At 39.2% G+C, this 23,977-nt stretch overlaps 1 protein-coding gene across 4 annotated transcripts in view; it reads left to right on the top strand.

Annotated features, from left to right (window-relative positions):
• Window positions 1–23,477, top strand: part of ANKRD10 (ankyrin repeat domain 10) — a 33,010-nt gene extending 9,533 nt beyond the window's left edge. For all 4 annotated transcript variants that reach the window (XM_061170828.1, XM_061170829.1, XM_061170831.1 and 1 more), the window contains exons 4-6: window positions 9,811–10,046; window positions 18,536–18,625; window positions 21,853–23,477. In XM_061170828.1, the coding sequence (XP_061026811.1) occupies window positions 9,811–10,046; window positions 18,536–18,625; window positions 21,853–22,328 (802 nt within the window). In that variant the 3' untranslated portion in view covers window positions 22,329–23,477. The remainder of the gene's footprint in view (window positions 1–9,810; window positions 10,047–18,535; window positions 18,626–21,852) is intronic.
• Window positions 23,478–23,977: the final 500 nt, after the last annotated feature.

The raw sequence follows: 23,977 nt of genomic DNA on the forward strand, positions 1-23,977 counted from the left end.
TTTTAATAGGTGTCTTTTTAAAATGAGATCATTTTATTTACAATTCTGTCCTTGTTACAGGACCCTCGAGTGTCTCTTTCCCACCAAGTGTGACTGAGCATGGCCTCGAGTGCCAGTTTGTTTTTCCTTCTCAGTATAAGAGCCACTCCCTCAAGACCCTGCATATGGTGATTTCCCTTGACTGAACTTTCAGATATTTTTTAGAAGAAATATTTAGCCTGAGCCACTTAGCCAAAAGAAATTTTTAAAATTATATGTCTTTGGCCTGGAGATAGAGCACAAGTAATCATTATTTATTGCTATTGTATATGTGGTTATTTAGTTATAACACCTAGATAAAATGTCAGTTTCGCCAGTAAGCTAAATTGTACATTGCTTTTTAATATCTATTCTGCACATTTTTATAGTTTAACACTTTTAGTCTACCAACAAATAATAGTTTGATTCCCCCAAATTATGGTACTTAGATCTCTTTTATTTGTTTCCTGTTATGCTGCTCATATGGTAAAGTGTAGTCCTAGCAAATAAAATGCCTTTTTCTTTTAAGGTCATCAAGGGGCACAGAATTAATTTACTTACTTAAAGTTAACTTATTTTGTTCCCAGTTCAAAGTGAGCCATATTATTAATTTTAATATTACATGCTATAGTGTTTAGGAGTTGGTGGAAATTTTTCCTTTTTCTGTAACCAGATTAAAAGCTGTCTTGTATCAGTATTTTATCACACTTGGTGGTAATTAATAATTCTGTTATTAATTCCTACTTTGCTTTTTATATATTTGCTACATAAAGTGGCCAAAATCTGAAGTTGCTGCTTTTTTGGTCATGGGGTAGATAATGGTGAGGGCAAGCGTACCAGGCATCTGTGGCTAGAATGGTTTGTTACATAACCTACTTGTCAATGTAGGCTGCATCTGTAAGATAACGCATGTCAGCTGCTGTGCATCGTAGCACATTTTCTAGCACCACACGTGAGTATGTTGATGGACTTTCTTTTTCTTCTCTTATTTTACATCTTGAGTTTTGGTGCCAAGTTTTCTTTTTCATGTGAGGTTTTGTTTCTCCTTATGTGATTGTCATTGTTACTTGCCACTGTTTACATCTAAAAATAAAAACACACGGGATTAAGTGTCAGTTCTGTGACCAGACTAAATGTTTGTATACTTTAAATGATCTAAACCTCTACAGACGCTTCTCACTCATTTTTTCTCAAGTAGGGAGTTTTCATTAAGTAAGTTAAACTGTCATCATCCTTAACTTTGCTTATATGGCAGTTCAGTTCTTCACTGCAGCCAAGATTTGAATGCTACTTGCTACACACACAGGGTTTTTGATTGGAAGAAGGACATATAGTAACATGGAAAAGTTGTTGCCTTATTTTTCTTTTGGATGATCAAATAAGTAACAATATAAAATTAAGTTTTAATGTGATTTCAGAGAAGGACTCTTGAAAATTTGCTGTCTGCTGATAATTAAGACCACCTTTTATGTGACCAATGAGGAGAAGCAAGAGAGCCAATTTGTGTTCCCACAGGCCAGCTGGGCACTGTTCTTGTTCAGGTGACTTGGGGGCTCTAGTCATGCTAGTGGAAGATGAATGTAACCTGCATGGTGATTCAATCAAACATTTCCTCCCTGACTCCAAAAGATTGGGATCAATCCTGAATGTTTATGTGTTGCATTTACTTTTACAAAAGAAAAATTTATATACATATAAATAAATTTTTTTTAAAAGACCTTTTACAAACAACTTTGTAAAGTATACATTTCTAGCCTTGAATTATCTTTCCTTTTAGCATTTTGGCACTGACTGATTTTGGTTATTTTTGTCTTTATTTTCTTGAGAGATGTAGTGGAGAATGTTTCCATATCAACCAGATATAAAAGTAGATTTTTTTTTTAAATGCCTCAGAGTAGAAATAAAGGGATTTAGTGGGATTTAGAGATTCAGAATTGCTTGCATCTAAGGCCAATTTGCTAGTCCATTTTAATACTACATTATACCAGGTGCCAGTGTTTAATTATGTTGTGACAAAGTCCCATAGCTTTCTGTAGGAGAGCATTTCTGTAGAAGCCATTGATTCTGTGGTAACCAGATCTTCCAGTGGGTTACATATGTTTTAACTTAATTATTTTCATCCCAAGAGGAACTTAACTATGATCATCAGATAGCTGGAGAAGCATCTATAACCTTATATAAGCAAGTTCAGTGATGCACTCTGAAAAAATCTTTCTTGCCTAATTTAGAAAATAGACACAGTTGGCTTTAGTAACAAAAGTCTTAAAATGTGATCATAATAGACTTTTTTGAATGTTGCAGAAAAAAGTATTTTGCTGAACTTTTAAAAATTCTTAATTGAAATGGAGTTGGTTTAGTTTGGTCCGTGTTTATGACCCACCTTTATTTGCTTACCCGTAGAGCTCTGTCTAGAAGCAAAATTTTCATTAGGGCAAATCATGTGATGAGCATATTTAATATTAGTGTCGGAAGTTGGTTTGCAGCTTTTGCCCTTGGCAAACTTCATTAGACATTTATTCATGTTTGAAGTTTGTGGTTTCTTTTCATCTGTTCACCTGTTTGCCCTTCAGAATAGTAGTCCAACCATGAAATTTATTAGCAGTGTAACTCTGGATTAGTGGTTTCTGATCTTGGGTCCTGTGCGCTCCAGTCCTGACCTAGTGTTCCCTCCCTGACCTGCTTGTCACTACAGCAGCCTTGTCTGATCTTGCAATTTCCTGGCTCTTTTTTCCTTTTATTAAACTGTTGCAGGCAAGGTGGAGGAATTACTTCCCGAGATAGCTGATGAAGTTCTGCCTGCTGGAAAGGAGCTGATAGATGGCAGGCTGACAGTATTCTAGAGTTGTTGACAAATTCAGTTTAGAATTTTGATTGTTTTTCATGACAGCTTGAATAATACATAGGTTTTAATATTTGTTTAAGCACTGCTTTTATATCGTGCTTTCAAGTAAAACCAATGATTTCTAAATTCAAATGTCTTTTCCTTTGCTAAATTACAGTGGGAGCAGGTTAAATATTTCATCAGACTCTTTGAATGATGCTGTTATATTTTAATGTATGCAAACATGGCTGGGGTTCAGTTACAACATAAAACTATCCTCAGTAATGTTGAACTTGAATTGAAAACTTGGCACCAAATTTATTCAAGTAGAAACTTTAAAAAATAGTTTATTCCTATTGTTACCTGAAGAATATATTTAAGAAAGTCTTCATAATTACATATTTAAGAGTTTGGATACCAAAGGGTTAAAAATACACGTTTTCCTTTTACTGAAGAAATTTTAGATGTTTGTAATGTTTTGTCTGTACAAATGGACATTTAGTAATGTTTTTTTATCTTTTTTTTTTTTTTAATGATTTCCATGTATTTGCTTATTTCCATCTAGGAATAGTTACTAATGTATTTGAGATACAGCATACCAAATTTTAAAGTAACCAGAATCGTGAGTTAATGGTTTTTAGTCCATACTGTTAAACTTTTGTTGAAATAACTGACATAATTAAATTGGCTTCATGCTAAAAATTACTAGAAGTAATTGAAAAGGCAGTGTTTTAGAGCAATAGCTCTTGGTCAAGGTGGTCACATGACAATGGCTTACGCTCAGTAAATGTGCTTCTGCACCTCATGTATGTATATGTATTTTTAATCAAAATGTTGCCTGCAAATATGTGATCCCTTATTATTTAAGTTTCCTGTTTTATGAACCATTGCCCGTTTTAAATCACACAGAAGATTCTGAATCTGTAAAAACTACACATGTCAATGTTTTACAGCTACGTAATTCGAATTGACTTGATTTTTTCAAGTAATCCTAGAAAGGGGGAGCATTCCATATAGAAACTGCTGAAACTGCCACAGGTGCTTCTCCGAAAACCTTACAGTTGTGGCATTGAATGTTCAGTATGGCTTCCTTTCTCCACTCGAGGCATACTGTTGAGGTATTTGTTGCGGTGATTGGTTTTAATGCTAATCTAGGAGTTCAGATATAGATTCTTTAGATTTGCATGCTTTGCTTACCCTAATTTATGATATCTACCTATTTACTTGTAAACTAACAATAGTTAAGTTGAGATCAGAATTTTAACAGAAATATTATTTATATAAAAATTGTGGTTATCTTTTATTGTCACATGGCATTAACAAAAAAGAAAACATCCTGAAGGTGATGTGACAACTCAGATTCTGAAAAGTATATTTCAGATACTTCCTGATCCGTGGTTTTGCAAATTAAAAAAAAAAAAGAAAAACTTACTAGAACGGCTTCTCATATTCTGATGTTGTGACACTATAAGTGGAAAATAGATGGGGGATTAGCTGGCAGCAGAGTGGAGTTTTGTTTTAAAGTTCTTTGGGGAGACGTTCTTAGGTATAATGAGTCTTAATATTCTATTCAGAATTTTATTACAGAAAATATAGTATATGAGCCTTTATGTTTTAACTTTAGTAAAGTTTTTAAAAAGTTTATTTTGCCAGTTATTCAGCAGAATAAATAATTCACAGTAAATATTAATCTATGTCTTCCCATGTTTTCATATTACAATTTTGAAAGAACACTAGGAACTACTGGGAGAAAATGGGTAGCCTGCCCAAAAATGACTTTTCATAGTCTCAGTGAAAGTTGTCATAGCTTCCGTAACAGATTGTAGCAAATTGATTTTTACTAGTCTAAGAATCTGATCGTGTCAACTTTTAAAGAAAGTCAGCTTTAAAACTTCAACAAACTAGACCCAATTTGGACATCAAGTTGACTGGTGTCTGATTTTTTAAAATCTCTGCCCATTTTCAAAGATTTTTCAAACGGATACCAGAGGGGACCAGAAAGGTGAACTGGAGCTTTAGAACAACCTCACAGCACGTTCCCCCATGGGGCTTCTTGCTGTCAGAAATGGACAGAGGTACATTTTAGATCAGGCATCATCTGCCCAAGTGCAGTAAACCAAAGGCACGAAATTCACGTGTGTGTTTTTTAAAGATTTAGTCTAAAAATATTGTGTACACTTTCATTACTACCCCAATTTTCATGCAAAATACAGTTTTTGAGAGTAATTTTGAACAGTATCTTCCAGATACTGAAAATTTCCATTTGGACTAGTGTGTGAAGACCACAGTTCAGATTAACTTTGTCTTTAGCAGCCCCTCACTTGGGGTTGGTAGGAGTAGCCAGCAGTGAGTGCAGTGTGGCCATATCACACCCACAGTGGATACCTTGGGATTGAAGAGTGAAGGCTTGACTGTTTAAAAAGTACTGTAACAGAAGAAAAGACCAAATTCAAATGTGAAATTATCATAGAAGCTGTAAATCCTAAATCACATTCATGTGCCCAGCTCCCATTGGATTTTAGGAAAATCATGGAGGGTAGCTTAGGTTTAATACCTGCTTAAACCTGTAGCACTAAATAGAGCTGAAGGCTTAATAAATTGATGATACATTTTAACCAGGATAACTGTTGCAACTCTTAAAACGTTAAAATTGAAACATGCTTAACAAATAGGAGAGCATATATTAAAAAATGCATTTAAAGACCTGAGCCTCTTTTGTTAAAGTGTTTTAAGAACTATACCGCTTATTTATTCTTTATGCTGCTCTTCACCTAGAAATCCACGTGATTTTCAGCCTCTGTGTAATACGTTTGAAAACCCTTTCTACTTATTAAGTATTAAGAGGCGACGAGGAATTCAGACCTGTAAAGACAGTTTCCGCCTCATTCATATTAAGCATGTCGCCTAATTCAGTCGTAAGACACTTAGAACTTTTAACAGAAAGCACTCAGATGGAGTAGGAATGATTATTTCTTCTGCATGCATGCTCTCTCAAGGTCTTTTATTTTACATTCTTCTAAAGTTTACCTTTAGATATTCTCTTGATAGTTAACATTTAGTGATTTAACAGATTCGGCAACTTTTAAAAAGTTATTTTTTTGTTTGAATTGAATAGTGCATAAAATTACCAGAGAGACAGTTTTCAGGAACCCATAGGCATCTGTTATTTAGAGTAGAGGACTAGTCAGAAAGAGAAAGACAAATACCATGTGATATCACTTATATGTGGCGTCTAAAATATGACACATGAACTTTTACGAAACAGGAACAGACCCACAGACATAGAGATCAGACTTGTGGTTGCCAAGGGCGAGGGGGAACGGGAGGGAAGGATTGGGAGTTTGGGGTTAGCAGTTGAAACTGTTATGTATAGAATGGATAAACGACAAGGTCCTACTGTAGAGCACAGGGAACTATATTCAGCATCCTGTGATGAAACATAATGGAAAAGAATATAAAAAAGAATGTGTGTGTGTGTGTGTGTGTGTGTATATATATATATATGTATGTATGTGTAACTGAATCACTTTGCTGTACAGCAGAAATTAACATTGTAAATCAACATACTTCTATAAAATAAAATTTTTTTAAAATGAGTAGAGGACTAGTTACCAGTATCATCTGTTGGTTAAATGTTACTCAATTGGTCCAGCCCATTGTTTGGTTTTGTATGGCCCATAAACTAAGAATGATTTTTATGTTTTTAAAGGGTTGAAAAAATCAAAAGGATAATATTTCATGACATGTAAAAATATATGAAATTCAAATTTCAGTGCCTGTAACTAAAGGTTTATTAGAACATAGCCAGTGCTGTGTTCACACATCATCTAAGGCTGCTTTCAGGCTACAACGAGATAATGGAGACTGTGGCCTGTAGAGCTTGAAGTCCTTGCTGTCCAGCCCTTTGCAGAAAAAGTGCCTGCCCTGGATTGGTGACCCCAGTCATTCCTTTCCACCCAGTTTCTGTGCACCATACGATTGCAGAGCCACTTGCAAGTTTTTAAATATGAGCAGGGCAGAATTAGCATGTTACACTGCAGGTGAAGAAAGGAGGGATGAGTGTGGGTACGTAGGAAAGGAGATGGGAAGGAAAACGTTTGGAGGTGGGAGAGGGAAATGGGAGGTTCTGCTGTCCTGTACCAGAGTCAGATATTAACGGATCTTTTTGCTTTAGAGGAACATAAACACTATTAAACTGAATGTTACATTCAGTCCTTAGTAACTGAGAAATAATATACTTGAAAACTTCTGTAGTTTCACCAGAAGTGGAGAAGGGGTACTGTATGTCCCTGTTTCTAATACTACTACTGTAGGGATAGTGCCAAAATTATAATCTCCCAATTAATTTTTCCAGTTACCTTATGTCCCAGATTCTGATATCTGTCCATACATTTGCTGGAATGTTTTGAACTCCCCTTTGGATCACTCTTTGGATCCCTCAGAGTTATATGAGGAACCAGTTGAAGTTCAGTTCGGCTTGTGATTGTTCTTACTTGCTTGGTCCACACATGAGGAGTACATAGCATGAGTTGACTCTAGTGACTGTTCTTTCGAGTTTTGAAGATAATACCTCATACCACCTGGAAATCTGATTGGCTTCGTCTAAGCCGAGTGATGTGCAAGTGTTGGGACCACTCGTGGTAGTGGGAGACAGGGCAGGAGACGCTGCCTGTGTTCTCTCAGGTGCAGGCAAGGCGCTCCCACTCGGACATGTACAGTCTCCGGATACTGGCGTGCACTTACTCTTTTTCTTTAAGGCTATATTTCCTTGGAAGAACAGTGAACTTGCTATTCTAACTCAGATTCAGTCTACTGTTCAGTTTCTGAATTAAGAGTAAAGGAATTGAGTGTAGTTTGGATGTTCTTGTTTTCCATGACTTAGAAAAGTTGACATGCTCCCTGAGCATCTCAGCTTTCTTCAGTGAATTGGCGTTTAGGGTGGTAAATGCCATTTTAAAAATCTGTGTGCTGTTCTTTATTTTATCATCCACTGAGGAGTAATCTTTACTGTCAGCGTTATTTGTCCTGATTTTAAGCAGCAGCTTCTCATTTCTGTATTCTTTAATTTTTGGAGAGCAAGTTCATATTTATCTATAGAAATGATCATTTTCTAAACTTTGCTTATGTTCTGGGTCCTTGTCTTTTCAAATTATGTAGAGTTAAATTTTTTTTTTAATTTTAATGCGGCTACTTATTCTGTTCACATTCTTGATAGAGCAGACCTTTTTGGACCATTCACTCATATCTTCTGAAAATGAAATACACCATTTAAAAAAATTATCCCGTTTTACACTTGCTTGAATGTTAAATTTCTATAACATGTTGATATTAAAAATCAAGTATGTGATCATTTTCTATACACATAACTAATGTAATTCACTCTACCCAAACTTTGATATTTCCTCTCTATTTAATTCATATATCAAAATATTATGAAATTTTAGAATAATGTTTATCAGAAATCATAGCCATGAAATCAAATAAAAATGTCAGTTTTAGTTCCCAGGGGTAGCCCTGCACACATCTGCCTTACATTTTTAAGAAAATATTGTTGGTTTTGGGGATTTTCAAGTCTTGTCTCTTTTATATTTGATCAGATTGAGTTTGGGCTTTTGCCTTAATTCAAAATGTATGATACATTTCTTTATCTCATGCTTTTAAAAGTGGAGACATATAGTGATTGTCCAAAAGTATATAGAGTTTTCATTTCTGAGTTTGGAACCTTCTGAGTATGATGGCTGGAAATAGGAATACAGGGCTTATTGTTATCTTTAAAATGGAAAATCCTTATTTGTCCCTGATTCTGTAGTTTTCTCTCTGAAATGGCTTTTTTTTCCATTAACGTTAGTCTAGGGAAAAAGCATCCAGGGTTGTGCCCTGTTCTTTCGGGAACAAGACGAGGCCTGTGTTTGGTCACAACTGCACTCTGTGGCAGAGCCCGCTGGGAGGCGTGGTGCTGCCTCGGCCCTTCGGTGCTTCTCCAGTTTCAGTGGATCGGCCTGCAGCTAACAACCTGTCTTGCTTATTTACAGATTTATTTCACAGAGCAGTGTATTTTCTTGTCTTCCAGGGGAACTTCAACGTGGAGTTGCTTTTGTTCCCTCAGTTTTGTTTCCTAATTAAGATTTACAATTTCAACTGGTTCTTTCGTATTCATCTTATTTAGAGCTTTCATTTATATTCTGCCACCACTTCTGATTTAGTCTGACTCTTAGCTAATGCAGAGGACATCGGACCTTGTTAAAGTAATTAACCACGTAGGATGATGTTGATTCTTTTTGATGGTAGGACTCAGCCTAGGGGGATGAGTTCCTAGGACAGTGTTAGAAGGAAACACCCACTCAAATGCTCTGAACTTCTGCAAGTTTTCCTAAGGCCAAAAAAACAAAACACAAAAAACTCAGCTTTTCAGATCTCCAGTCTGATGATAAATTAGTCTCAGGACATCCTTCTAAACTTCCACTTATAGTGTCACATGTTAGCACAAATTCTGGCTTGTCGTTAAGCCAGTTGGCTTTGTTTTTAGGAAGCCAGTTGTTATAAATGCCATGGACAATTCAGTACATGTTTGTTTGTTATGATTTTACTCAAGCTAAAGGAATGGATTATTAAAATTAAGTGCAGATAATATAGAATTCAGTTTCAGGTTAAGTCTGAAGTTAGCATAAATTTACATTCTTCAGACTAACATAAAAAATGATTTTGAGAAGTTAAATAGGAAGATGCTTTTTTTTTAAAGTTTAGTATATTGATTTTTAAATTACTGTCTCCCAAATCTTGCTTAGTAATCAAATGTGCATAAGAGAGAAGTTAGTTACAGAGCTAGGATGAGTAACTCCTTCTTTAATTCAGACTTGCTGTAAATCTGTATGCTCTTTCATATCACCTTCAGATAGTTAGTCAGTTCAGCAGGAGCAGAGACCAGATGAAAATGGTAATGGGATGTAATTCAGTGTTTTTGTGTCGTACAGCCTGAGAAATGCCAGTGGCCTGACGGCAGCAGACATTGCTCAAACCCAGGGTTTCCAAGAGTGTACCCAGTTTCTCTTGAACCTCCAGAATTGTCATCTGAATCCTTTCTATAACAGTGGCCCCTTAAATGGGGGCCATCCGAATGTATTTCCTAATCACATTAGTGTGGGAACAAATCGCAAGAGATGCTTGGAAGATTCGGAACCCTTTGGAGTAAAGAAAGCTAGAACCACAGGTGAGACCACTTTGTGGGTGGGAAAGAGCAAATGTGTTTCCTTTCTTTAACGTGTTTTCTTTTTTATGGCTGAAAGCGCCTTCGAGATGACTCCTTCACGTAAGGGGTACTGTGCCCGGAGGACTCTGGTGCAGTGATGGAGGAGTTTTTCCTGTGTTGCCACTTTGAAGATTGGCCATTTAACGAAAGGGGAGGATATGAGAGGGCAGTGTTGACAGCTGAAGTGTAAATGTGTGTATATAACTTTCTGCACACCCAGGTTTACCTGCCATGAATTAGATTTTTCTCGTTTGTTGTACCTGTTTGAAATACAACTATTAAAAAAAAAATCTGCCCCTGTGCCTCATTTTTTTTTTCCTGTGAATTTTCCTGGGCTTACAACAATTGTTGGTGTGATAGTAAAATATAATTTCACATCTGGGAAGGTAGATGTTTGCATTGGACACAGTGTGGTGTGTGTTTGTCACAGCAAGGCCCGGTGTGCCACTTTGACATTGAGGACTTAAGTCTCTAAGGTAAGTTATTTTAGATTTAAGTGTTCTTCTACCTTTTTATCTTTAGATAGTTTCGGGGTTTGTAAATAAGCAGAGTCAGCTAGTCACTCTTTACTGTTGAGGAAAAAAAATCTCCCTTTCATTTAGGGGGAAAAAAATTAAGAATTACTAGCTTGGCAGGAATATTTAGCATACTTACATGGAAAAGGAAGTTTAGAGATGACGGTGAAAAGTAATCATGGTGAAATTATGCGCTCAGATAAGATTTGCCGAAGATAAATACAAATTTGTGCCCTTTGGCTTTAAAAAAAAAAACAACTATACAAGTATAGTCTGAGAAAAACCTGAGTGGCTAGTTTCAGTTGACTTTAATGTGTCAGCTTTATCCTCTTTCCAGTGCTGTGCCTCTTGTGTGTAACTGGAGTCTATCCAAACAAAAACATTTCTCCTACAGAGTCAATAAAATTGTATCATCTCCTTCACAACTTTTAAAATGTTGGTCAGTATAAAAACTTGTGATTATGTGACTTTTCTATAGAAATGAATGTATGAACTTAAAAGTAATCGTTTCTCAAATTCATAGCTTTTGTAAGTTACGGGCCTAATAGTTTTTAGAAAGGTATAAAAATCATATGCACAACCTGAAGGTATGTCTAAACTTCAAAAAATATTCGTTGTTTTGTTTAATGCCTGGTTAATTTGGGATGGTATTGTTAGCTTCGCTCTACGACCTCATGCAAGAATTGGACAGGTGTCCATGTCATGTTAGTGTATAGGATAAATCTTAAATTCTGTTTAGTTTTTTAAAAAGGATGTCACTTAACATTCTAAGAAGACTCAAATGTACCTAAAGAGTTTTAAACTTGTCTCATCAGGTTTTAAGTTCTGTTGAATTGGCCAGTATATTCTTATTGAAGTATCTCTTTCAAGCCTTTCCAAGGATTCCTAAAACTTAAGAACTTGTTTCCTAGACCCCGGGGGTGCACAAATTGGGTTTGAATAATCACGCAGGTATTTGGGAGATGTTATTTTCCTCCTCTAGACAGGGATTCGTCTTGGCTGACTGGGTTAGAGGGTGGTGTTTTGCACATTAAACTCACAGTGCAGCTTCCCCGAAGTGCCCCTTCCTAGTGCTCAGGTCGAGGATGCCAGTTGAGAAGAAAATGGGGTTGGAGCCTGGCGTTTGAGTCTGCAGGTGATGATCACGCACACCTAAGCCTGAGTGCTGCTCCAGTGCCCGTGGAGAGAGGGGGGCTCCTCACCCTCAGCTCGTGCACCTGACTTCTCAGCTCCTGTTTCCGGGCCCTCGCTTGGCTGCTGGCCCCCGAGGTTCAGCCCACGTGTCACTCCGGATTGTGCATGTGTGGGAATGCGCACGCAGAACAGACGGGCCTTCGTCCCACCCTTGCCCCTGCACTCCTTTTTCTTTTCTCTGGGAGAAGCTTTCTCTCTTTTCTTTTTACCATAACGTACTCACTGTGAATGGGGTATTGGGGCAGTAGTTCTCCAATGACTAAAACGAGGTTTTTCTTCCCAACTGCCTGAATTTTCTAAGTGAAATAATAGTTGGCTTCAATAGCTGTATAGTTATTCACATTCTGTGACTGGGGTGTTTTTGTGTGGGGGGGGGTTTATTTATTTTTTTGTATGTTGCTTTAGTTCATTTTCATTTAATTCCTGACGTCTTGTTCTGATTTGCTGTATAAACGTAGGAGCTTGAGGTTTTGCTTATTCTGAATCACTCATTTTGTAGATAAGTTTTTAGTTCTCAGGCCAGAGTAAAAAAATATGTGTTTACCCCCTTGTGTAACATATGCATATAAAATACATCTTTGAATAACCTCACATGTAAAAGTATTTAGAGAAATGGTAAATCTTTTGGGGGGGCAATTTAAGTTTGCTGTTTTAAAAATAGACGCCTGGAATAATATCTTGGCTACATAAATGCATAGCGTGGACCTTATCAATAAACTTAGTCTATTCTGTCTTACTAGAATTTAATAACTACACATATTGATGTTTTTAATGTGGAATATATATTCACAAAAGCAATTAACTTCCAGAAATTTTTCTGGCCAAGCCTACTCTTAAAGATGTATGTGTTCTGTAAAATTGACTCTTTTTTTTTTTAAGTTTGGAATCACAAATGTGAAAGTTACCTACTCTTCTCCATAGCGAGTAGGATCTCTCTCTTAATAAACTGTTTTCAGATATTTTAAGGTAATCGGAGTAATTTTTCCCGTGGAAACCTAATTGATGTAAGAGAACGTAATGCAGTGATAATTTGTTCTGCTCAAATACAGACTATCCTTGGAAGCAAGTTGTACTACAGACACTGATACTTTAAATGCCTTTCATGTGGTCATTCACACCAGTATCAGAATGCACTCTGGTCAGAACACAGATGTGATAGTTGTGGCCACGACCTCTCGAAGGTGAAATAAAATCCAAAGCTATGTGGGTGGTTGATATAAATGAAAAGTACTTTGGGGTAATATTTTCCCCGGTATGGATTTTGTTCATTTAGGATGGTGCAAGGAAGTATCAGTATATATAACTAGGTTTGGGTTGGTTGGGTTTTCTTTTCCTCCCCGTTTACCAACCATTTGCTCAGGATGGAATGACAGGTGGACCTCGGGACTTCAGCTGCAGCTGCTCAGTAAAATTTGTGTTAGGTCTGTTAGCATTCTAGTTAATCTTCAGGAGTGACTGCAATTATTCACAAATGTATTCCTGGAAAACTTGTCCAAATTATCAATGATCCAGAATAGAGAAGAATGCCACTCCCATCCATGAGAGAAACTTTTCATCTTGTTTTTAATCCATAATTGTTGGGGTGCAGCTCCAGAGTGTTCACTGGGGAGAGGCAGTGTGAGTTACAAACTGACCCAGGAACCTACAGTTTTATTTTGGGTTAACAGTTGCCATCAGTAGGAGGCTGTGGTGGTACCAGACCTCGCGTGTTAAGTTGACTTCACGGTTTTGTTTTAGTCAAATAGATGTATTACTGAGCTTAGCATCTCATATGTCATGTGTTAGGTATTTAATATAAAACACCGTTTAGGAAAAATGCATCATGACTTAGCTTAAAGTCAGCAGTAGGAAGTTGCTCAGCACATGATCCCCAGGATGAATTTAACATAGAGAATCTCCTTCCACTTTCTGCTCTGAATTGTTCGTTTTGACCAGGCTTAAAAAGACAAGGAGAAAGGAGGATGGGTGTGGCTTAATGAGCTTGTTAACTGATAAAGGTTAGCTAATGACTTAAAACTTCAGATGATAGAAATCAAATTGGTAATGTAGTTCCATGTATGTGACATACACAAAAGACTTTAATAACTTCTGGTGTATCTTTAGTGGTCTCAAACTTGCAGTAAATGGCCGTATTTGCTTTTAAAAATTTGACCAGAGAACATTCCTAATTGCGTTGCAATAACAAATGATTGTTTTATCTCAGTCCCCAAAGACATAGCATTTTATAAATACAATCTGAATGAATGACATTTAAGAACCAAGTGATTTTCTGTTTTAGTCTTGAGCTCAGCAAACCTCATGCACTTCGTCCTCTGCACATTGTGGCAGCTGCAGCGGGAATCAGCCAGGGCCAGGTCCTGGCACGCTTTGTTCCGGGTGGTCTGCGTCACATGCACCTTCCCTTCCGTGTTCTTTTAACAGAACCCCAGATCCCTCGTTAGTGTTTCCACAACTGTCACTGCTTCTCCGTGTCCTTGGTATCTTCACTAACCTGCCGTCTTGAATTTCCCCACCCCCAGTCTGCTGCAGTTGAGGCCCTGGCAGGAGTCCCACGAAAGGTCACCGTGTGATAGAACCGCCTTCCTACTGGCTTTATGTGCTGTTGTGATTTTAACAGGACCTTTCTTTGCAAAGGTAGTTATCTGGGTAAAATGTACTGTATAGTAGAAGAGAACAGTTGTAATTAGTAATGCAGGGAAACCACTAAGGAAACATTTCCTTCCTGGTTCCTTTCATGGGGAACAGGGTTCCCCAATGGTCAGAGCTCCCAGTTCAGTGGGAAGGCCAGAGGGGTGTGAGGTAACCTTGGTTGTGGGTCAGCACCTAGGATTTCCCACGCTGGCCCCCTCAAGAGGCGCAGAGGACGGTGAACCACTAGTTGGTCCCCTGGCCCCAGGCTGCACTTGACCTGCTGAGTGAAAGTGCTTGACAGTGTTCGCACGTCGCATGGTGTCAGCTGTGTGGGTTGTGTCTAGGGAGTGGCGCCCTGTTAACCTAAGTGTTCACATCTTAAAGCACAGGACTGTGTAGACTGGTTTTTGCCCAGTAAGAGATTTCCTTGCCTTAAAATACGTCTGATGAAAAAAAATAAGTCTGATGAGGTGTTTCTCATAAGCCCTAGATGTGTGTTGTAAATGTGCCTGGCGATCAAAATCCTGTTGTGTGCATGTTCTGCATCTTGGGATGAGGAGGGTGCCACTTGGCACAGTAAAGGCACATCTTCCTAAGTTGACCTAGCCAGCACGAAAATAAGCTTCCTTGATGGCACAGTTTCTGTAATGCTGCAGACCCCTCCTTGTCTTTAAAAGTTAAGGAAGGCTTTTCCGATGTTTTAAAACTCCTTGATCAGAAATAGTTAATGTAGTTTTAGAATCTCACTGATACCTGGCTTTAGGAGTTTTTTTCAACTCTCAAGTCTTAGATGAAAATTCAGATGCGGATTTCTGTGTTGTCCTGGGCACCTTCCCGAATGGAGCATCTTTACTGGCCGCAAGGTCAAGGATGAGGGGCTTCTTAGGCAGTGGTCACACCTGGTCATGACTCCACCTCTGGGGGTAGAAAACTGGGAGGGTTTATTTTGAGCCGATCCTAGGTAATTTTCTGTCATAAATACGCACCATCTCACATGTATTGGAGTCATGTCTAGTCAACAAATACCTGCTTTGGCAGTCAAAGTAAAAGATAAGGACGCTTTTTACAAATGTTCAGTAATTTTTCCTTTTAACTGGAATAGGAAGATGGGAAGGGAAAGTGCTTCTTTTCTAAAACAAATAGAATCAAAATGGATACTTTTGGAAGAAAATGTTTTTTTCTGAAATGTCTACAAGCCACTTTTCTCAGACGCGGTGTGGAATATTTCGGTAGTTCCTTTGGCAATGGCGATAGGTGTGTTGGGAGAAAATGCCGCAGGTGGCGTGCTCCGTGGTTGTGGAGAAAGGAGTCGAGTCCAGATGCAGTGTCCTTCAAAATTCTGAAAGGCCAATTTTAATTTCACGGCTTATAGTGCAGTTTTAAAAGGTAAATGATTACAACCTCAGTGCTCCCATTGATCTGTTTGAGCCCTTCCTGTTTCCAGGTGCTAGAAATGAAGACATGAAGGCGTCGGTATAAAATACATCACCCAGGGTTCTAGGCAGCTAGGTTAGCAGCCGGGTGGCTGCATATCCTGGCAGATGGAGCCTGTATGGGAAAAACGCCTTGCAAAGACAGCGTATCTACAGAGAGAGTAATTAAATTCTAGGCTGTCTGTATTAGCATGTGCCTCCCACGTTCAAGAGTTTTCTTTACTAGAATCTGAAAGCTTTGGTCTGTTTCATTTTTGTCCCGCTCTGTTGGTGAGCAACGACCTGCATGAACAAAAGACACGTGTAAAAGGATGGCATCCCTAGTGCACTGCATGGGCCTCTGGTTAAGGGATCAGTCTCTGCTTTAAGGTGCTATTGTGCCCGCTCCTCTGTGCCCGCTTTTATTTTCAACATCCCCTCCCTTTGCCACCAGCTCGTCTGGCCCCCTAGTGGCAGGTCTGCCCTCCTGTCCTTTTGCATTTTATAGCTAGTCTGACCTGAGATAACTCCTCTCGTTACCCTTAATAGTTTTGCTTGCTTTCTGTGTGTGTGCCTTTTCTGGCTAGAGCCTGGGCATCATTCATCGATGGAACACTGCCAGGCACTGGGCTTGGGGAGTGAAGAGACACATTCCCTGCCTTCATGAAGCTGTTTCCTTGTTGCACTTTTGGGGGAGGAGGGGGGTCCTCGTGTCTCACCTGTCAGCTTTCTTTTTTTTTTTTTTTTTTTTTTTTTTTAGCTTTCTTTTTAAAATCTGCTTTTCAGAGATCTGAAATTGCCGCTGTAACCTAGATGTCACTTTCCCCAAGGAACACTGGCCCTGAATTCCAGAACAAAACCAGGCATTGAGAGTATGGCTGTATAAAGCTGTCTGCACTGTATCCCCAGTGAAGTCTGACCTTTTGTACGAGGATGTTTGCGGCTTTGCCCCGATAACCTGCACTGGTTCTCAGTAAACTGCCTGATCTGGCTCATCAAACGTGGACCTTGCTACTGCAGGCCCCTCATCTCTGTGGTGACTGGCCGAGAACTCCTGAAGGCTGTGAGGCTTTTGTCAACTGGGACCTGGAACGTCCCCCTCCCAGTCCCCCAACCCCCCATTTTCTAAGATGTCCTGTTTACCACTGACTTTTTGAAAGTACCTTGTTTCAAAGCGAAGATGGAGCCTAGCCTATCAATCACTGATTTGGGGCCTGTGGAGGATTAAGAAAAGCTTCACAAAAGACTGAAGTCCTCAGTTTGTTGCCTCTGGCTTTAAATCACCTCTATTTGTAGGGTGCTTTTGGCTTCATACCTGTGCAGATCTTTTCTCAACTGCACAAATCACACGGCTCTGTTTCTGTTTCTTGCATATACTGATCGTTGAGAATTTGTGTTTCTCTTTTATTAAGACTTTTTTTCATTTAAAACTGTTTCAACAGTTTGGAGAATACTCTGGAACTGATATGCTCATTCCTATACTGAAAATGACTCGTGTGTGTCTAAAATTAGAAGTAATTGAAGCTGCACAGTTCAGGTTTCTCTGTTTTTAAATGTTTATTTGAAAGAAATTACACTGAAAGTTGTTACTTATTTGTTGTATATACCCTCTGACCCAGAAATCATTCTAGTTTATCTTGGGAAAGAACCAGAAGTGTATGCAAAGGTGCATTTGTAGGGATGTTAGTTATGGTATATTCATGATAGGAAAGAAAAGGAGCCACCCACGCCGCAGTGGGGAGCTGGGTGGTGGGTGAACTGTAATCCAGCCATACAGTGGGTTATTATTCAACTTGAAAGATCCTTTTGAATTTAGTTGATGGGATGCATTCATGCCATGGTAAATGAATAAAGGCGAGGCACGAAAGTGATTTTCTTTGGATTCAATTTTGTAAACATGCGTGCTCCTTAAGACTGGAGAGCCATACGCTGCGTGCGAGTGGCTGCTCCCGAGAAGTAGGCTGCCCGGGGGTTGCAGGAGGTATTGCTGCACAGAGCATGTGACCCCTGGAGGAGTGGCCAAGTGTGCACATGAGCTGTTCTCCAAGATGCGGGAGTGGGAGTCTCATAAGAAAGGTGCGTGCGTAGCGTCCTTCCCAAATGTCTTGGAACCCAGACTTTTAGTGGGCGTTTCCAGTTGTGTTGCATCTTGGTGCAGAGGGCCAGAGCTGCTCTCGGGTGGTACTGGACAAACCTGTCTTGATCTTGGCTTTTACTTTATTTTCTGTTAATGAAATAAGTTAACTTTTTTTTAAATTTGAGGACCGTTTTAATGGTTTTTATGTTGTTCAAGAATTGTCATTTCTTTATGAAAAACAACTGAAGGAACATTTGGGGGCATAACATAGAGTGTCCTGAATCTTTAAAACTATTTAGAAATGTTTCTGAGTTGTATAACTGCTATACATTGTCCAAATAACAGCCCTAAATGAAAATTTATGCCGACAAGTAAATCTCAAGTAGGTATCTGAAATGCCATGACTTTTCATCGACACTGCACATTTGAGGAATTGTTTTCTGTTGGGGAAAGTAAGTTTCTCGGTAGTGTGCCAAGTCCATTAATAATCCGTAGATTGTAAAGTTATCTGACAGTTTTGGAGCGTCCGGTGCTCTGACAACAAGGAATGAGAAGCATCTGTGTTTAAAAGTCCTCTGCTTAGGTGTAGGGAACCTAAAATTGCCTTTGTTTTCTGTGCAGCTCAAAGCTCGGATGACCCCATGCCGCTCCTGAATGGCGAGGCGGAAGACGATGCTGACAGCATGCACGTCGATAGAGAGTTTGTAACAGGTGGGAGTGGACAGTTTCCTGTTAGCCGCAGCAGCGGTCCAATGGTCGAAGACACCAAACTGCAGGAGGGTGGTTCCGTTGGACCGAAAGAAATAGAAATCTATACTGTTTCAGCAATGCAGACCCCCTGCCGTTGCAAGAACCAGTATGCGTGTTATTTCTAACATGCGTTCGCTCAAGCAGTTTTTGCACTTTGTCCAGTGTTTTAAAGAATGTTATGCTATAATTTGCATATCTTGGACAAGTTTGTAGCTCTAAGGAGAAGTGTTTTGGTGCATTTTACGGATATGAAATATATAAGTGCAATCTTCCTATTTTGATTTGAGGCTTTTGCTTAGTGTGCCTTGTTTAATTTTAATGAGGTCTCACATTTTTCGTTTTCTGACATAGGACCTTGGGGTGACTATAGCAAACGAACATCTATTGCTAGTAATTTCGAAGCGATAAGCAGCAAAAGGAATGTCTGGCTGTGAACACTGAGAACTAGTAGATGTTGTGGTTTTGACTTGTAACCAGTCAGGCCCCTGTGAAATCTCTAACTCAGCATTCCCGGTTGCTTTGGTTTGTGTGGCACGCACTCTGAATCTACTAAGATGCTGAGCACGGTGTCTCACAAAACACATTTTTTCACTAAAATTTTTAGTATATTAAAACAGTTGATAGTCATTTTTGGTTTTTAAAAGGTAAGGGCTTTGTTTCTTTTACTATTTAGAGTAAAGATTTAGCCATTTAGCTAATGCTTTTTTCTACCACTCTTTTATCTAGGTGGCCATGAAAACATTTTAGCCGTTCTCTTAAAATGTTAATATATTTGGAAATAGATACTGGTTTTTTAAAAGTTTTATTATTATATCTGTATGCTAAATTCTTTACTGGGGATAAAAGATTATATATTTTGTTTCCCAGAGGTACATGAAAAATTCATTTTTGTTCACTAAGATGAAAAGAAAATGTGTACATCTTTCTAGAAGCTACAGAATTGTTACGGATGGAGTCACCATTTTGCCAAATACTTAAATGGGTAGATTTTCCAAGGGAAATTCTGATTGGATAATACATTTAAAGATCTTGGCTAAAGATAAATAACAGAACTCAAAGCCAGCTTTTTAAAAAATGGCATTGCTACATGCTTTTAAAAAGGCAGAAGTAATCACTCTTTAATCTTCGAACATTAATTCCCTCGGTTTTCAGGTTAAATTTAATGCCGCTCTTGAACCTAACGTTGAAAAGGCCATTGTTTAAACTCAACTCATCCCATATAATAGGTGCCAAGTAAGCATTCCCCATGTTTTTCATCACTTCGTTGATAACACTCTCTGACTGAATAAACAAAAGGTATGAAATTGCTAGAGATTACTTGCAGTAGGTGGGTGAGGGGATGGGGTGGAGGAGGCGAGTCCTGGAAGGTACGTTGGAACAGAGTGTACGGGCGGCCCTGGGCGGTCCTGCAGACCGTCGGCAGGTGCGGGGCTGGCCAAGCAGCATTAGATCTTAGCCAGTCTCTGGGAGGTTTGCTGCTTTCATGCTCAGTTTTACTAGATGTTCCATAATGACATGGGGTTACAACTAGCCTTGATTTTGAGAATGCATAATGGAGCTAATTTACTTTAGCTGGGCACCAGAGAAAAATGATACACATGCAGTGAACATTAAACAAAAAAAGTCAGTCTAGTTAACTCGGATTTCTGAGGCCCAGTCACCTAAAAATATAACTTCTATCTTTGTTAGTAGTAGTATAGTTGTCTTAATAACTGTCAAGGTCAACATCCTACTCGTGAGTTTTATTACCCAGGAAAAGCTGTTGATTTTGGGGAAAAAATAAATATTTCCCTGGGAATAACTTGTTTTATTTTTAATTTTACCTCATGTTTAGTTCTTGAAACACTTCTTCTCCAGCCTTAAGTTTAACTAAATAGAAAATCTGTCGTTCAATTTGAAAAGAAATAATCCATAATCCGCTGAAGAATTTACAGCGGCTGTTAAACTGTGTCACTTAAACTGCCAGAAAATTGATAATTAATAGAATGTTTCGAAGATGTTTTTGTTCATTGAACAAGATGTGATTTTTTTTGTCATCAGAAAGATTTTCAGGACACACAGAAACCTATGTCTGGGTGCCAGTCGGGGGTCATAGTGTGCGGGGTGTTAGGGTCATGGGACACACACCTATGTGTCCTCATTCTGGAGGTTACAGAGTCAGTGCTTCTGTATTTAATGTCACACTTTACTTGAATAGTGCAGAATGTTGGGGTAAATTTTAACATCATTAAGCACGTCATAATTTTAGATCATTCTCTGCACTGTTCTGTGAATTCCTGTGAACCTGGTGAATATTAATCCTTGAGTTTCACTATACAGAAAATACCTTGTAATTGCCTATTCCCATGTGTCCAAACGTTTTGTGATTGACATTTTTTTCCCATAAGACATCTCCCTCTTAACAGATGTCTATATGTGCAGATTATGGTTTTTGAAAGCGGCAGCTTGGAGATCGTAGTCACTGTAATTGCTGAACTCAGAAGAAGCTCTTCAGAACTGCGCTCTTGGCCCAGGACTGTATGCATGGAATCATTAGGGTTCACGGTCCTTCCTGCAGTCTGCCGGCGCTGCCCTGTGGCGCTCGGCAGAAGCGCTGTGTCACGCGAGCGTCGCTGAGGAGAACGCTCCCCGTTCCTCTGCCCGCGTGCGCGTCCCGGGCTCGGAGGAAGCGCTGTGCGCAGCCTCCCGTGGCGCTGTCAGACTTTGTCCCGGGAACCTCCTTAATTCACATGCTTCATCCACTGCTTTCCTTTTTTTTTAATTTCTTAAAAGCTGGAGACGTTTTTGGTTTATTTGAACCCTTTGTGGGAACGCGTTCAGTTCTGATGGACTGTTTCACAGGTGATGATTTTTAAAACTGCTCTCCAAAGTAGTCTTAAACTGAGAACAGTTCAGTGCTGTTGGTATTTTTCATACAGTATGTTTGTCAGCTGAAGTTCTTTCATTTGGTTCCCCAACACTAATGAAATTTATAAATGTTTCCTATCTTACCAGGCAAATGCTTCTGTTGTGTTTTACTTTTAAATCACTTATGCACCGTTTTTTGCCTTGCCTTGCAAGAGGAACTGGTTTGTTTAAAGAAAGGAAACTAAATAAATCCTTTAAAACAGTAGCAGGAATGAAGCATTTTATACTGTCTCCTCCCCTCTGGTTCTGAATTTTGGTGACAGGTGTATTTCTTAATGCAGATACGAAAAACAGTAGCTCCGTATCGAATACACTGACAAATGGATGTCTCATCAATGGACATTTGGACTTCCCCTCCACGACACAGCTCAGTGGGATGGAGAGCAGGAGTGGCCAGTGCTTAACAGGACCTAATGGAGTTGGCGGTGGACTAGTTCCAGGACCGCCGTTTCCGAGCAGCCAGGGTTCTCCCTGTGTTAATGGGACTGAGGAGCCAGAAAAGGGCACGAGCGTTAACCCCGAGATGTGCGGCTCTCTGCACCTGAACGGGAGTCCGAGTAGCTGCGTAGCCAGCAGGCCTTCCTGGGCGGAAGACATCGGGGAGAACCTGCACTACGGACACTACCACGGGTTTGGGGACACTGCCGAAAGCATCCCTGAGCTGAACAGCGTGATAGAGCACTCCAACTCCGTGAAGGTGGAGGAGGGGTACGACAGCGCCGTCCTGGGCACCATGCACCTGTTCCACGGCTCTTAGGGCCGAGGCCGCCTCCTGGACACATCAGGCCTCCTGCTAACCAACTCCGAATACTAGTGTAGCATCACCCTGAAGGAATGCCACGACTTGTACTATTTTTTTATACTTCAGCTTTCTGAAAAAGTGCACTCTCATTTGGCAGGTTCTCGCTGAGTCCTAGCATGAGTACAAGTAGGCTTATTTAGTGCACAGGTGTCTCTCCGTGGGATAGTGGGCCTCTTTCAGGATGCACTTTTGAAATTTAATTTTTCTGCTGCCAATCTCAATATTTTCTTTTGAATACCATCACCATAGATTGCCATTTTTCCTTTCGTCAAATTAAATTGTATCTGATCAGGATAAATTGCAGACAGTAAATGAGGTGTCTGGTAATTTACCCCTTTGCACACGGGCATCATTTTGAAGAGCTTGCTTTTACTCTTTCCAGTAGAATTTTTGACAGAAGACAACTCTTTCCCTATGCAAGGTACAGCCTTACAAAGATTTCTTGCAGTGATTTGTATGAAGAAAAGAACGTTTATCTTTTTCAAAGTCTTTTCATTGAAACTTTGCTACGTGCCATGTGGTGAAGGTCTTACTTGTAGACACACGTATTGGTTTGGGGACATGAGTGGTCCCTTCTTTAATGGTGTAGCTCACTGCCCTGGATTTCACTGAAAGCACCTGCAGCCTGGGACTGACTTCTGATTTGATGTGTTTTTATGCCACATTTCCTACTTGGACTCTAGGATTTTTAGCACAGATAATGGTTTCCCTTATATGTAGTGGAAGTTACTCTTTGTAGGGACTGTCAGGTCAAAATATTTAACTGACTCTTTTGACTTATATTTTCTTTTTTCCTTGTTTTTGTTTTTTGGGGTTTTCTGCTTTAAAATATATACCACTATGTATATCCATTTAACTGAGGGAATTTTGAATCTCTCTTAATAAAGCTGCATTAAGTTTATGGTTTTATAGAAATTAGCTTTTGTTTAGGCAACTAGTGGTTACACTGTGCAGATATTGTCATGAATTTTTACTTTTCTGATTTTTGTAATAAAAATTGGTGAAGATAGAGGATGTGTCAGATGAACAAAACCAATGTTCTCAGAGTGTTACTAACATTTTGTTTTTAAATTGTCCTTTACACATGGAATAAACAAACGCTCACACCCACTGTGTCTCTGGGTCTGCTTCCCTGCGTGAGGGTGGTCCGTGGGAGGAACTGGAGGCGTAGACGTCTACTGCTGCCTTTCATTTTGCTTGTAAGGGTCCATTTACTCTTCTCATCCTCCCATGTAGTCCTTTTCACCGCTTTTGGTTTGTTCACATGCTCTAATTTTATGAACACGTTGTCTCACTGGATCTCTCTTGGGGGTAGGGGGAGGTATAAAGTGCTGTCAGCTAACAGTATTGTCCCTGCATACTTATTTTCATAAAAGACCACAACCATAGTTTCCTAAACTTCTTTGGGCCAGCAAGTATTAATAAACGTAAGCCTTTTAAGTATATAAATTATAGTTAATAATGGCAACAGAATAGCCATTCTGGCATGCCTAGTATATTATTTAAAACGTTTATTTTTGTACATTATGGAAAAACCTACTAGACCAAATGAAGGAGCACGAGCCTTTGGAAGTGTCACAAAAATTACTCTGTGCTGAGAGCAG

This window comes from Eubalaena glacialis, chromosome 16 (assembly GCF_028564815.1).
Source record: "Eubalaena glacialis isolate mEubGla1 chromosome 16, mEubGla1.1.hap2.+ XY, whole genome shotgun sequence".
In the NCBI taxonomy this organism is placed as follows: domain Eukaryota; kingdom Metazoa; phylum Chordata; class Mammalia; order Artiodactyla; family Balaenidae; genus Eubalaena; species Eubalaena glacialis.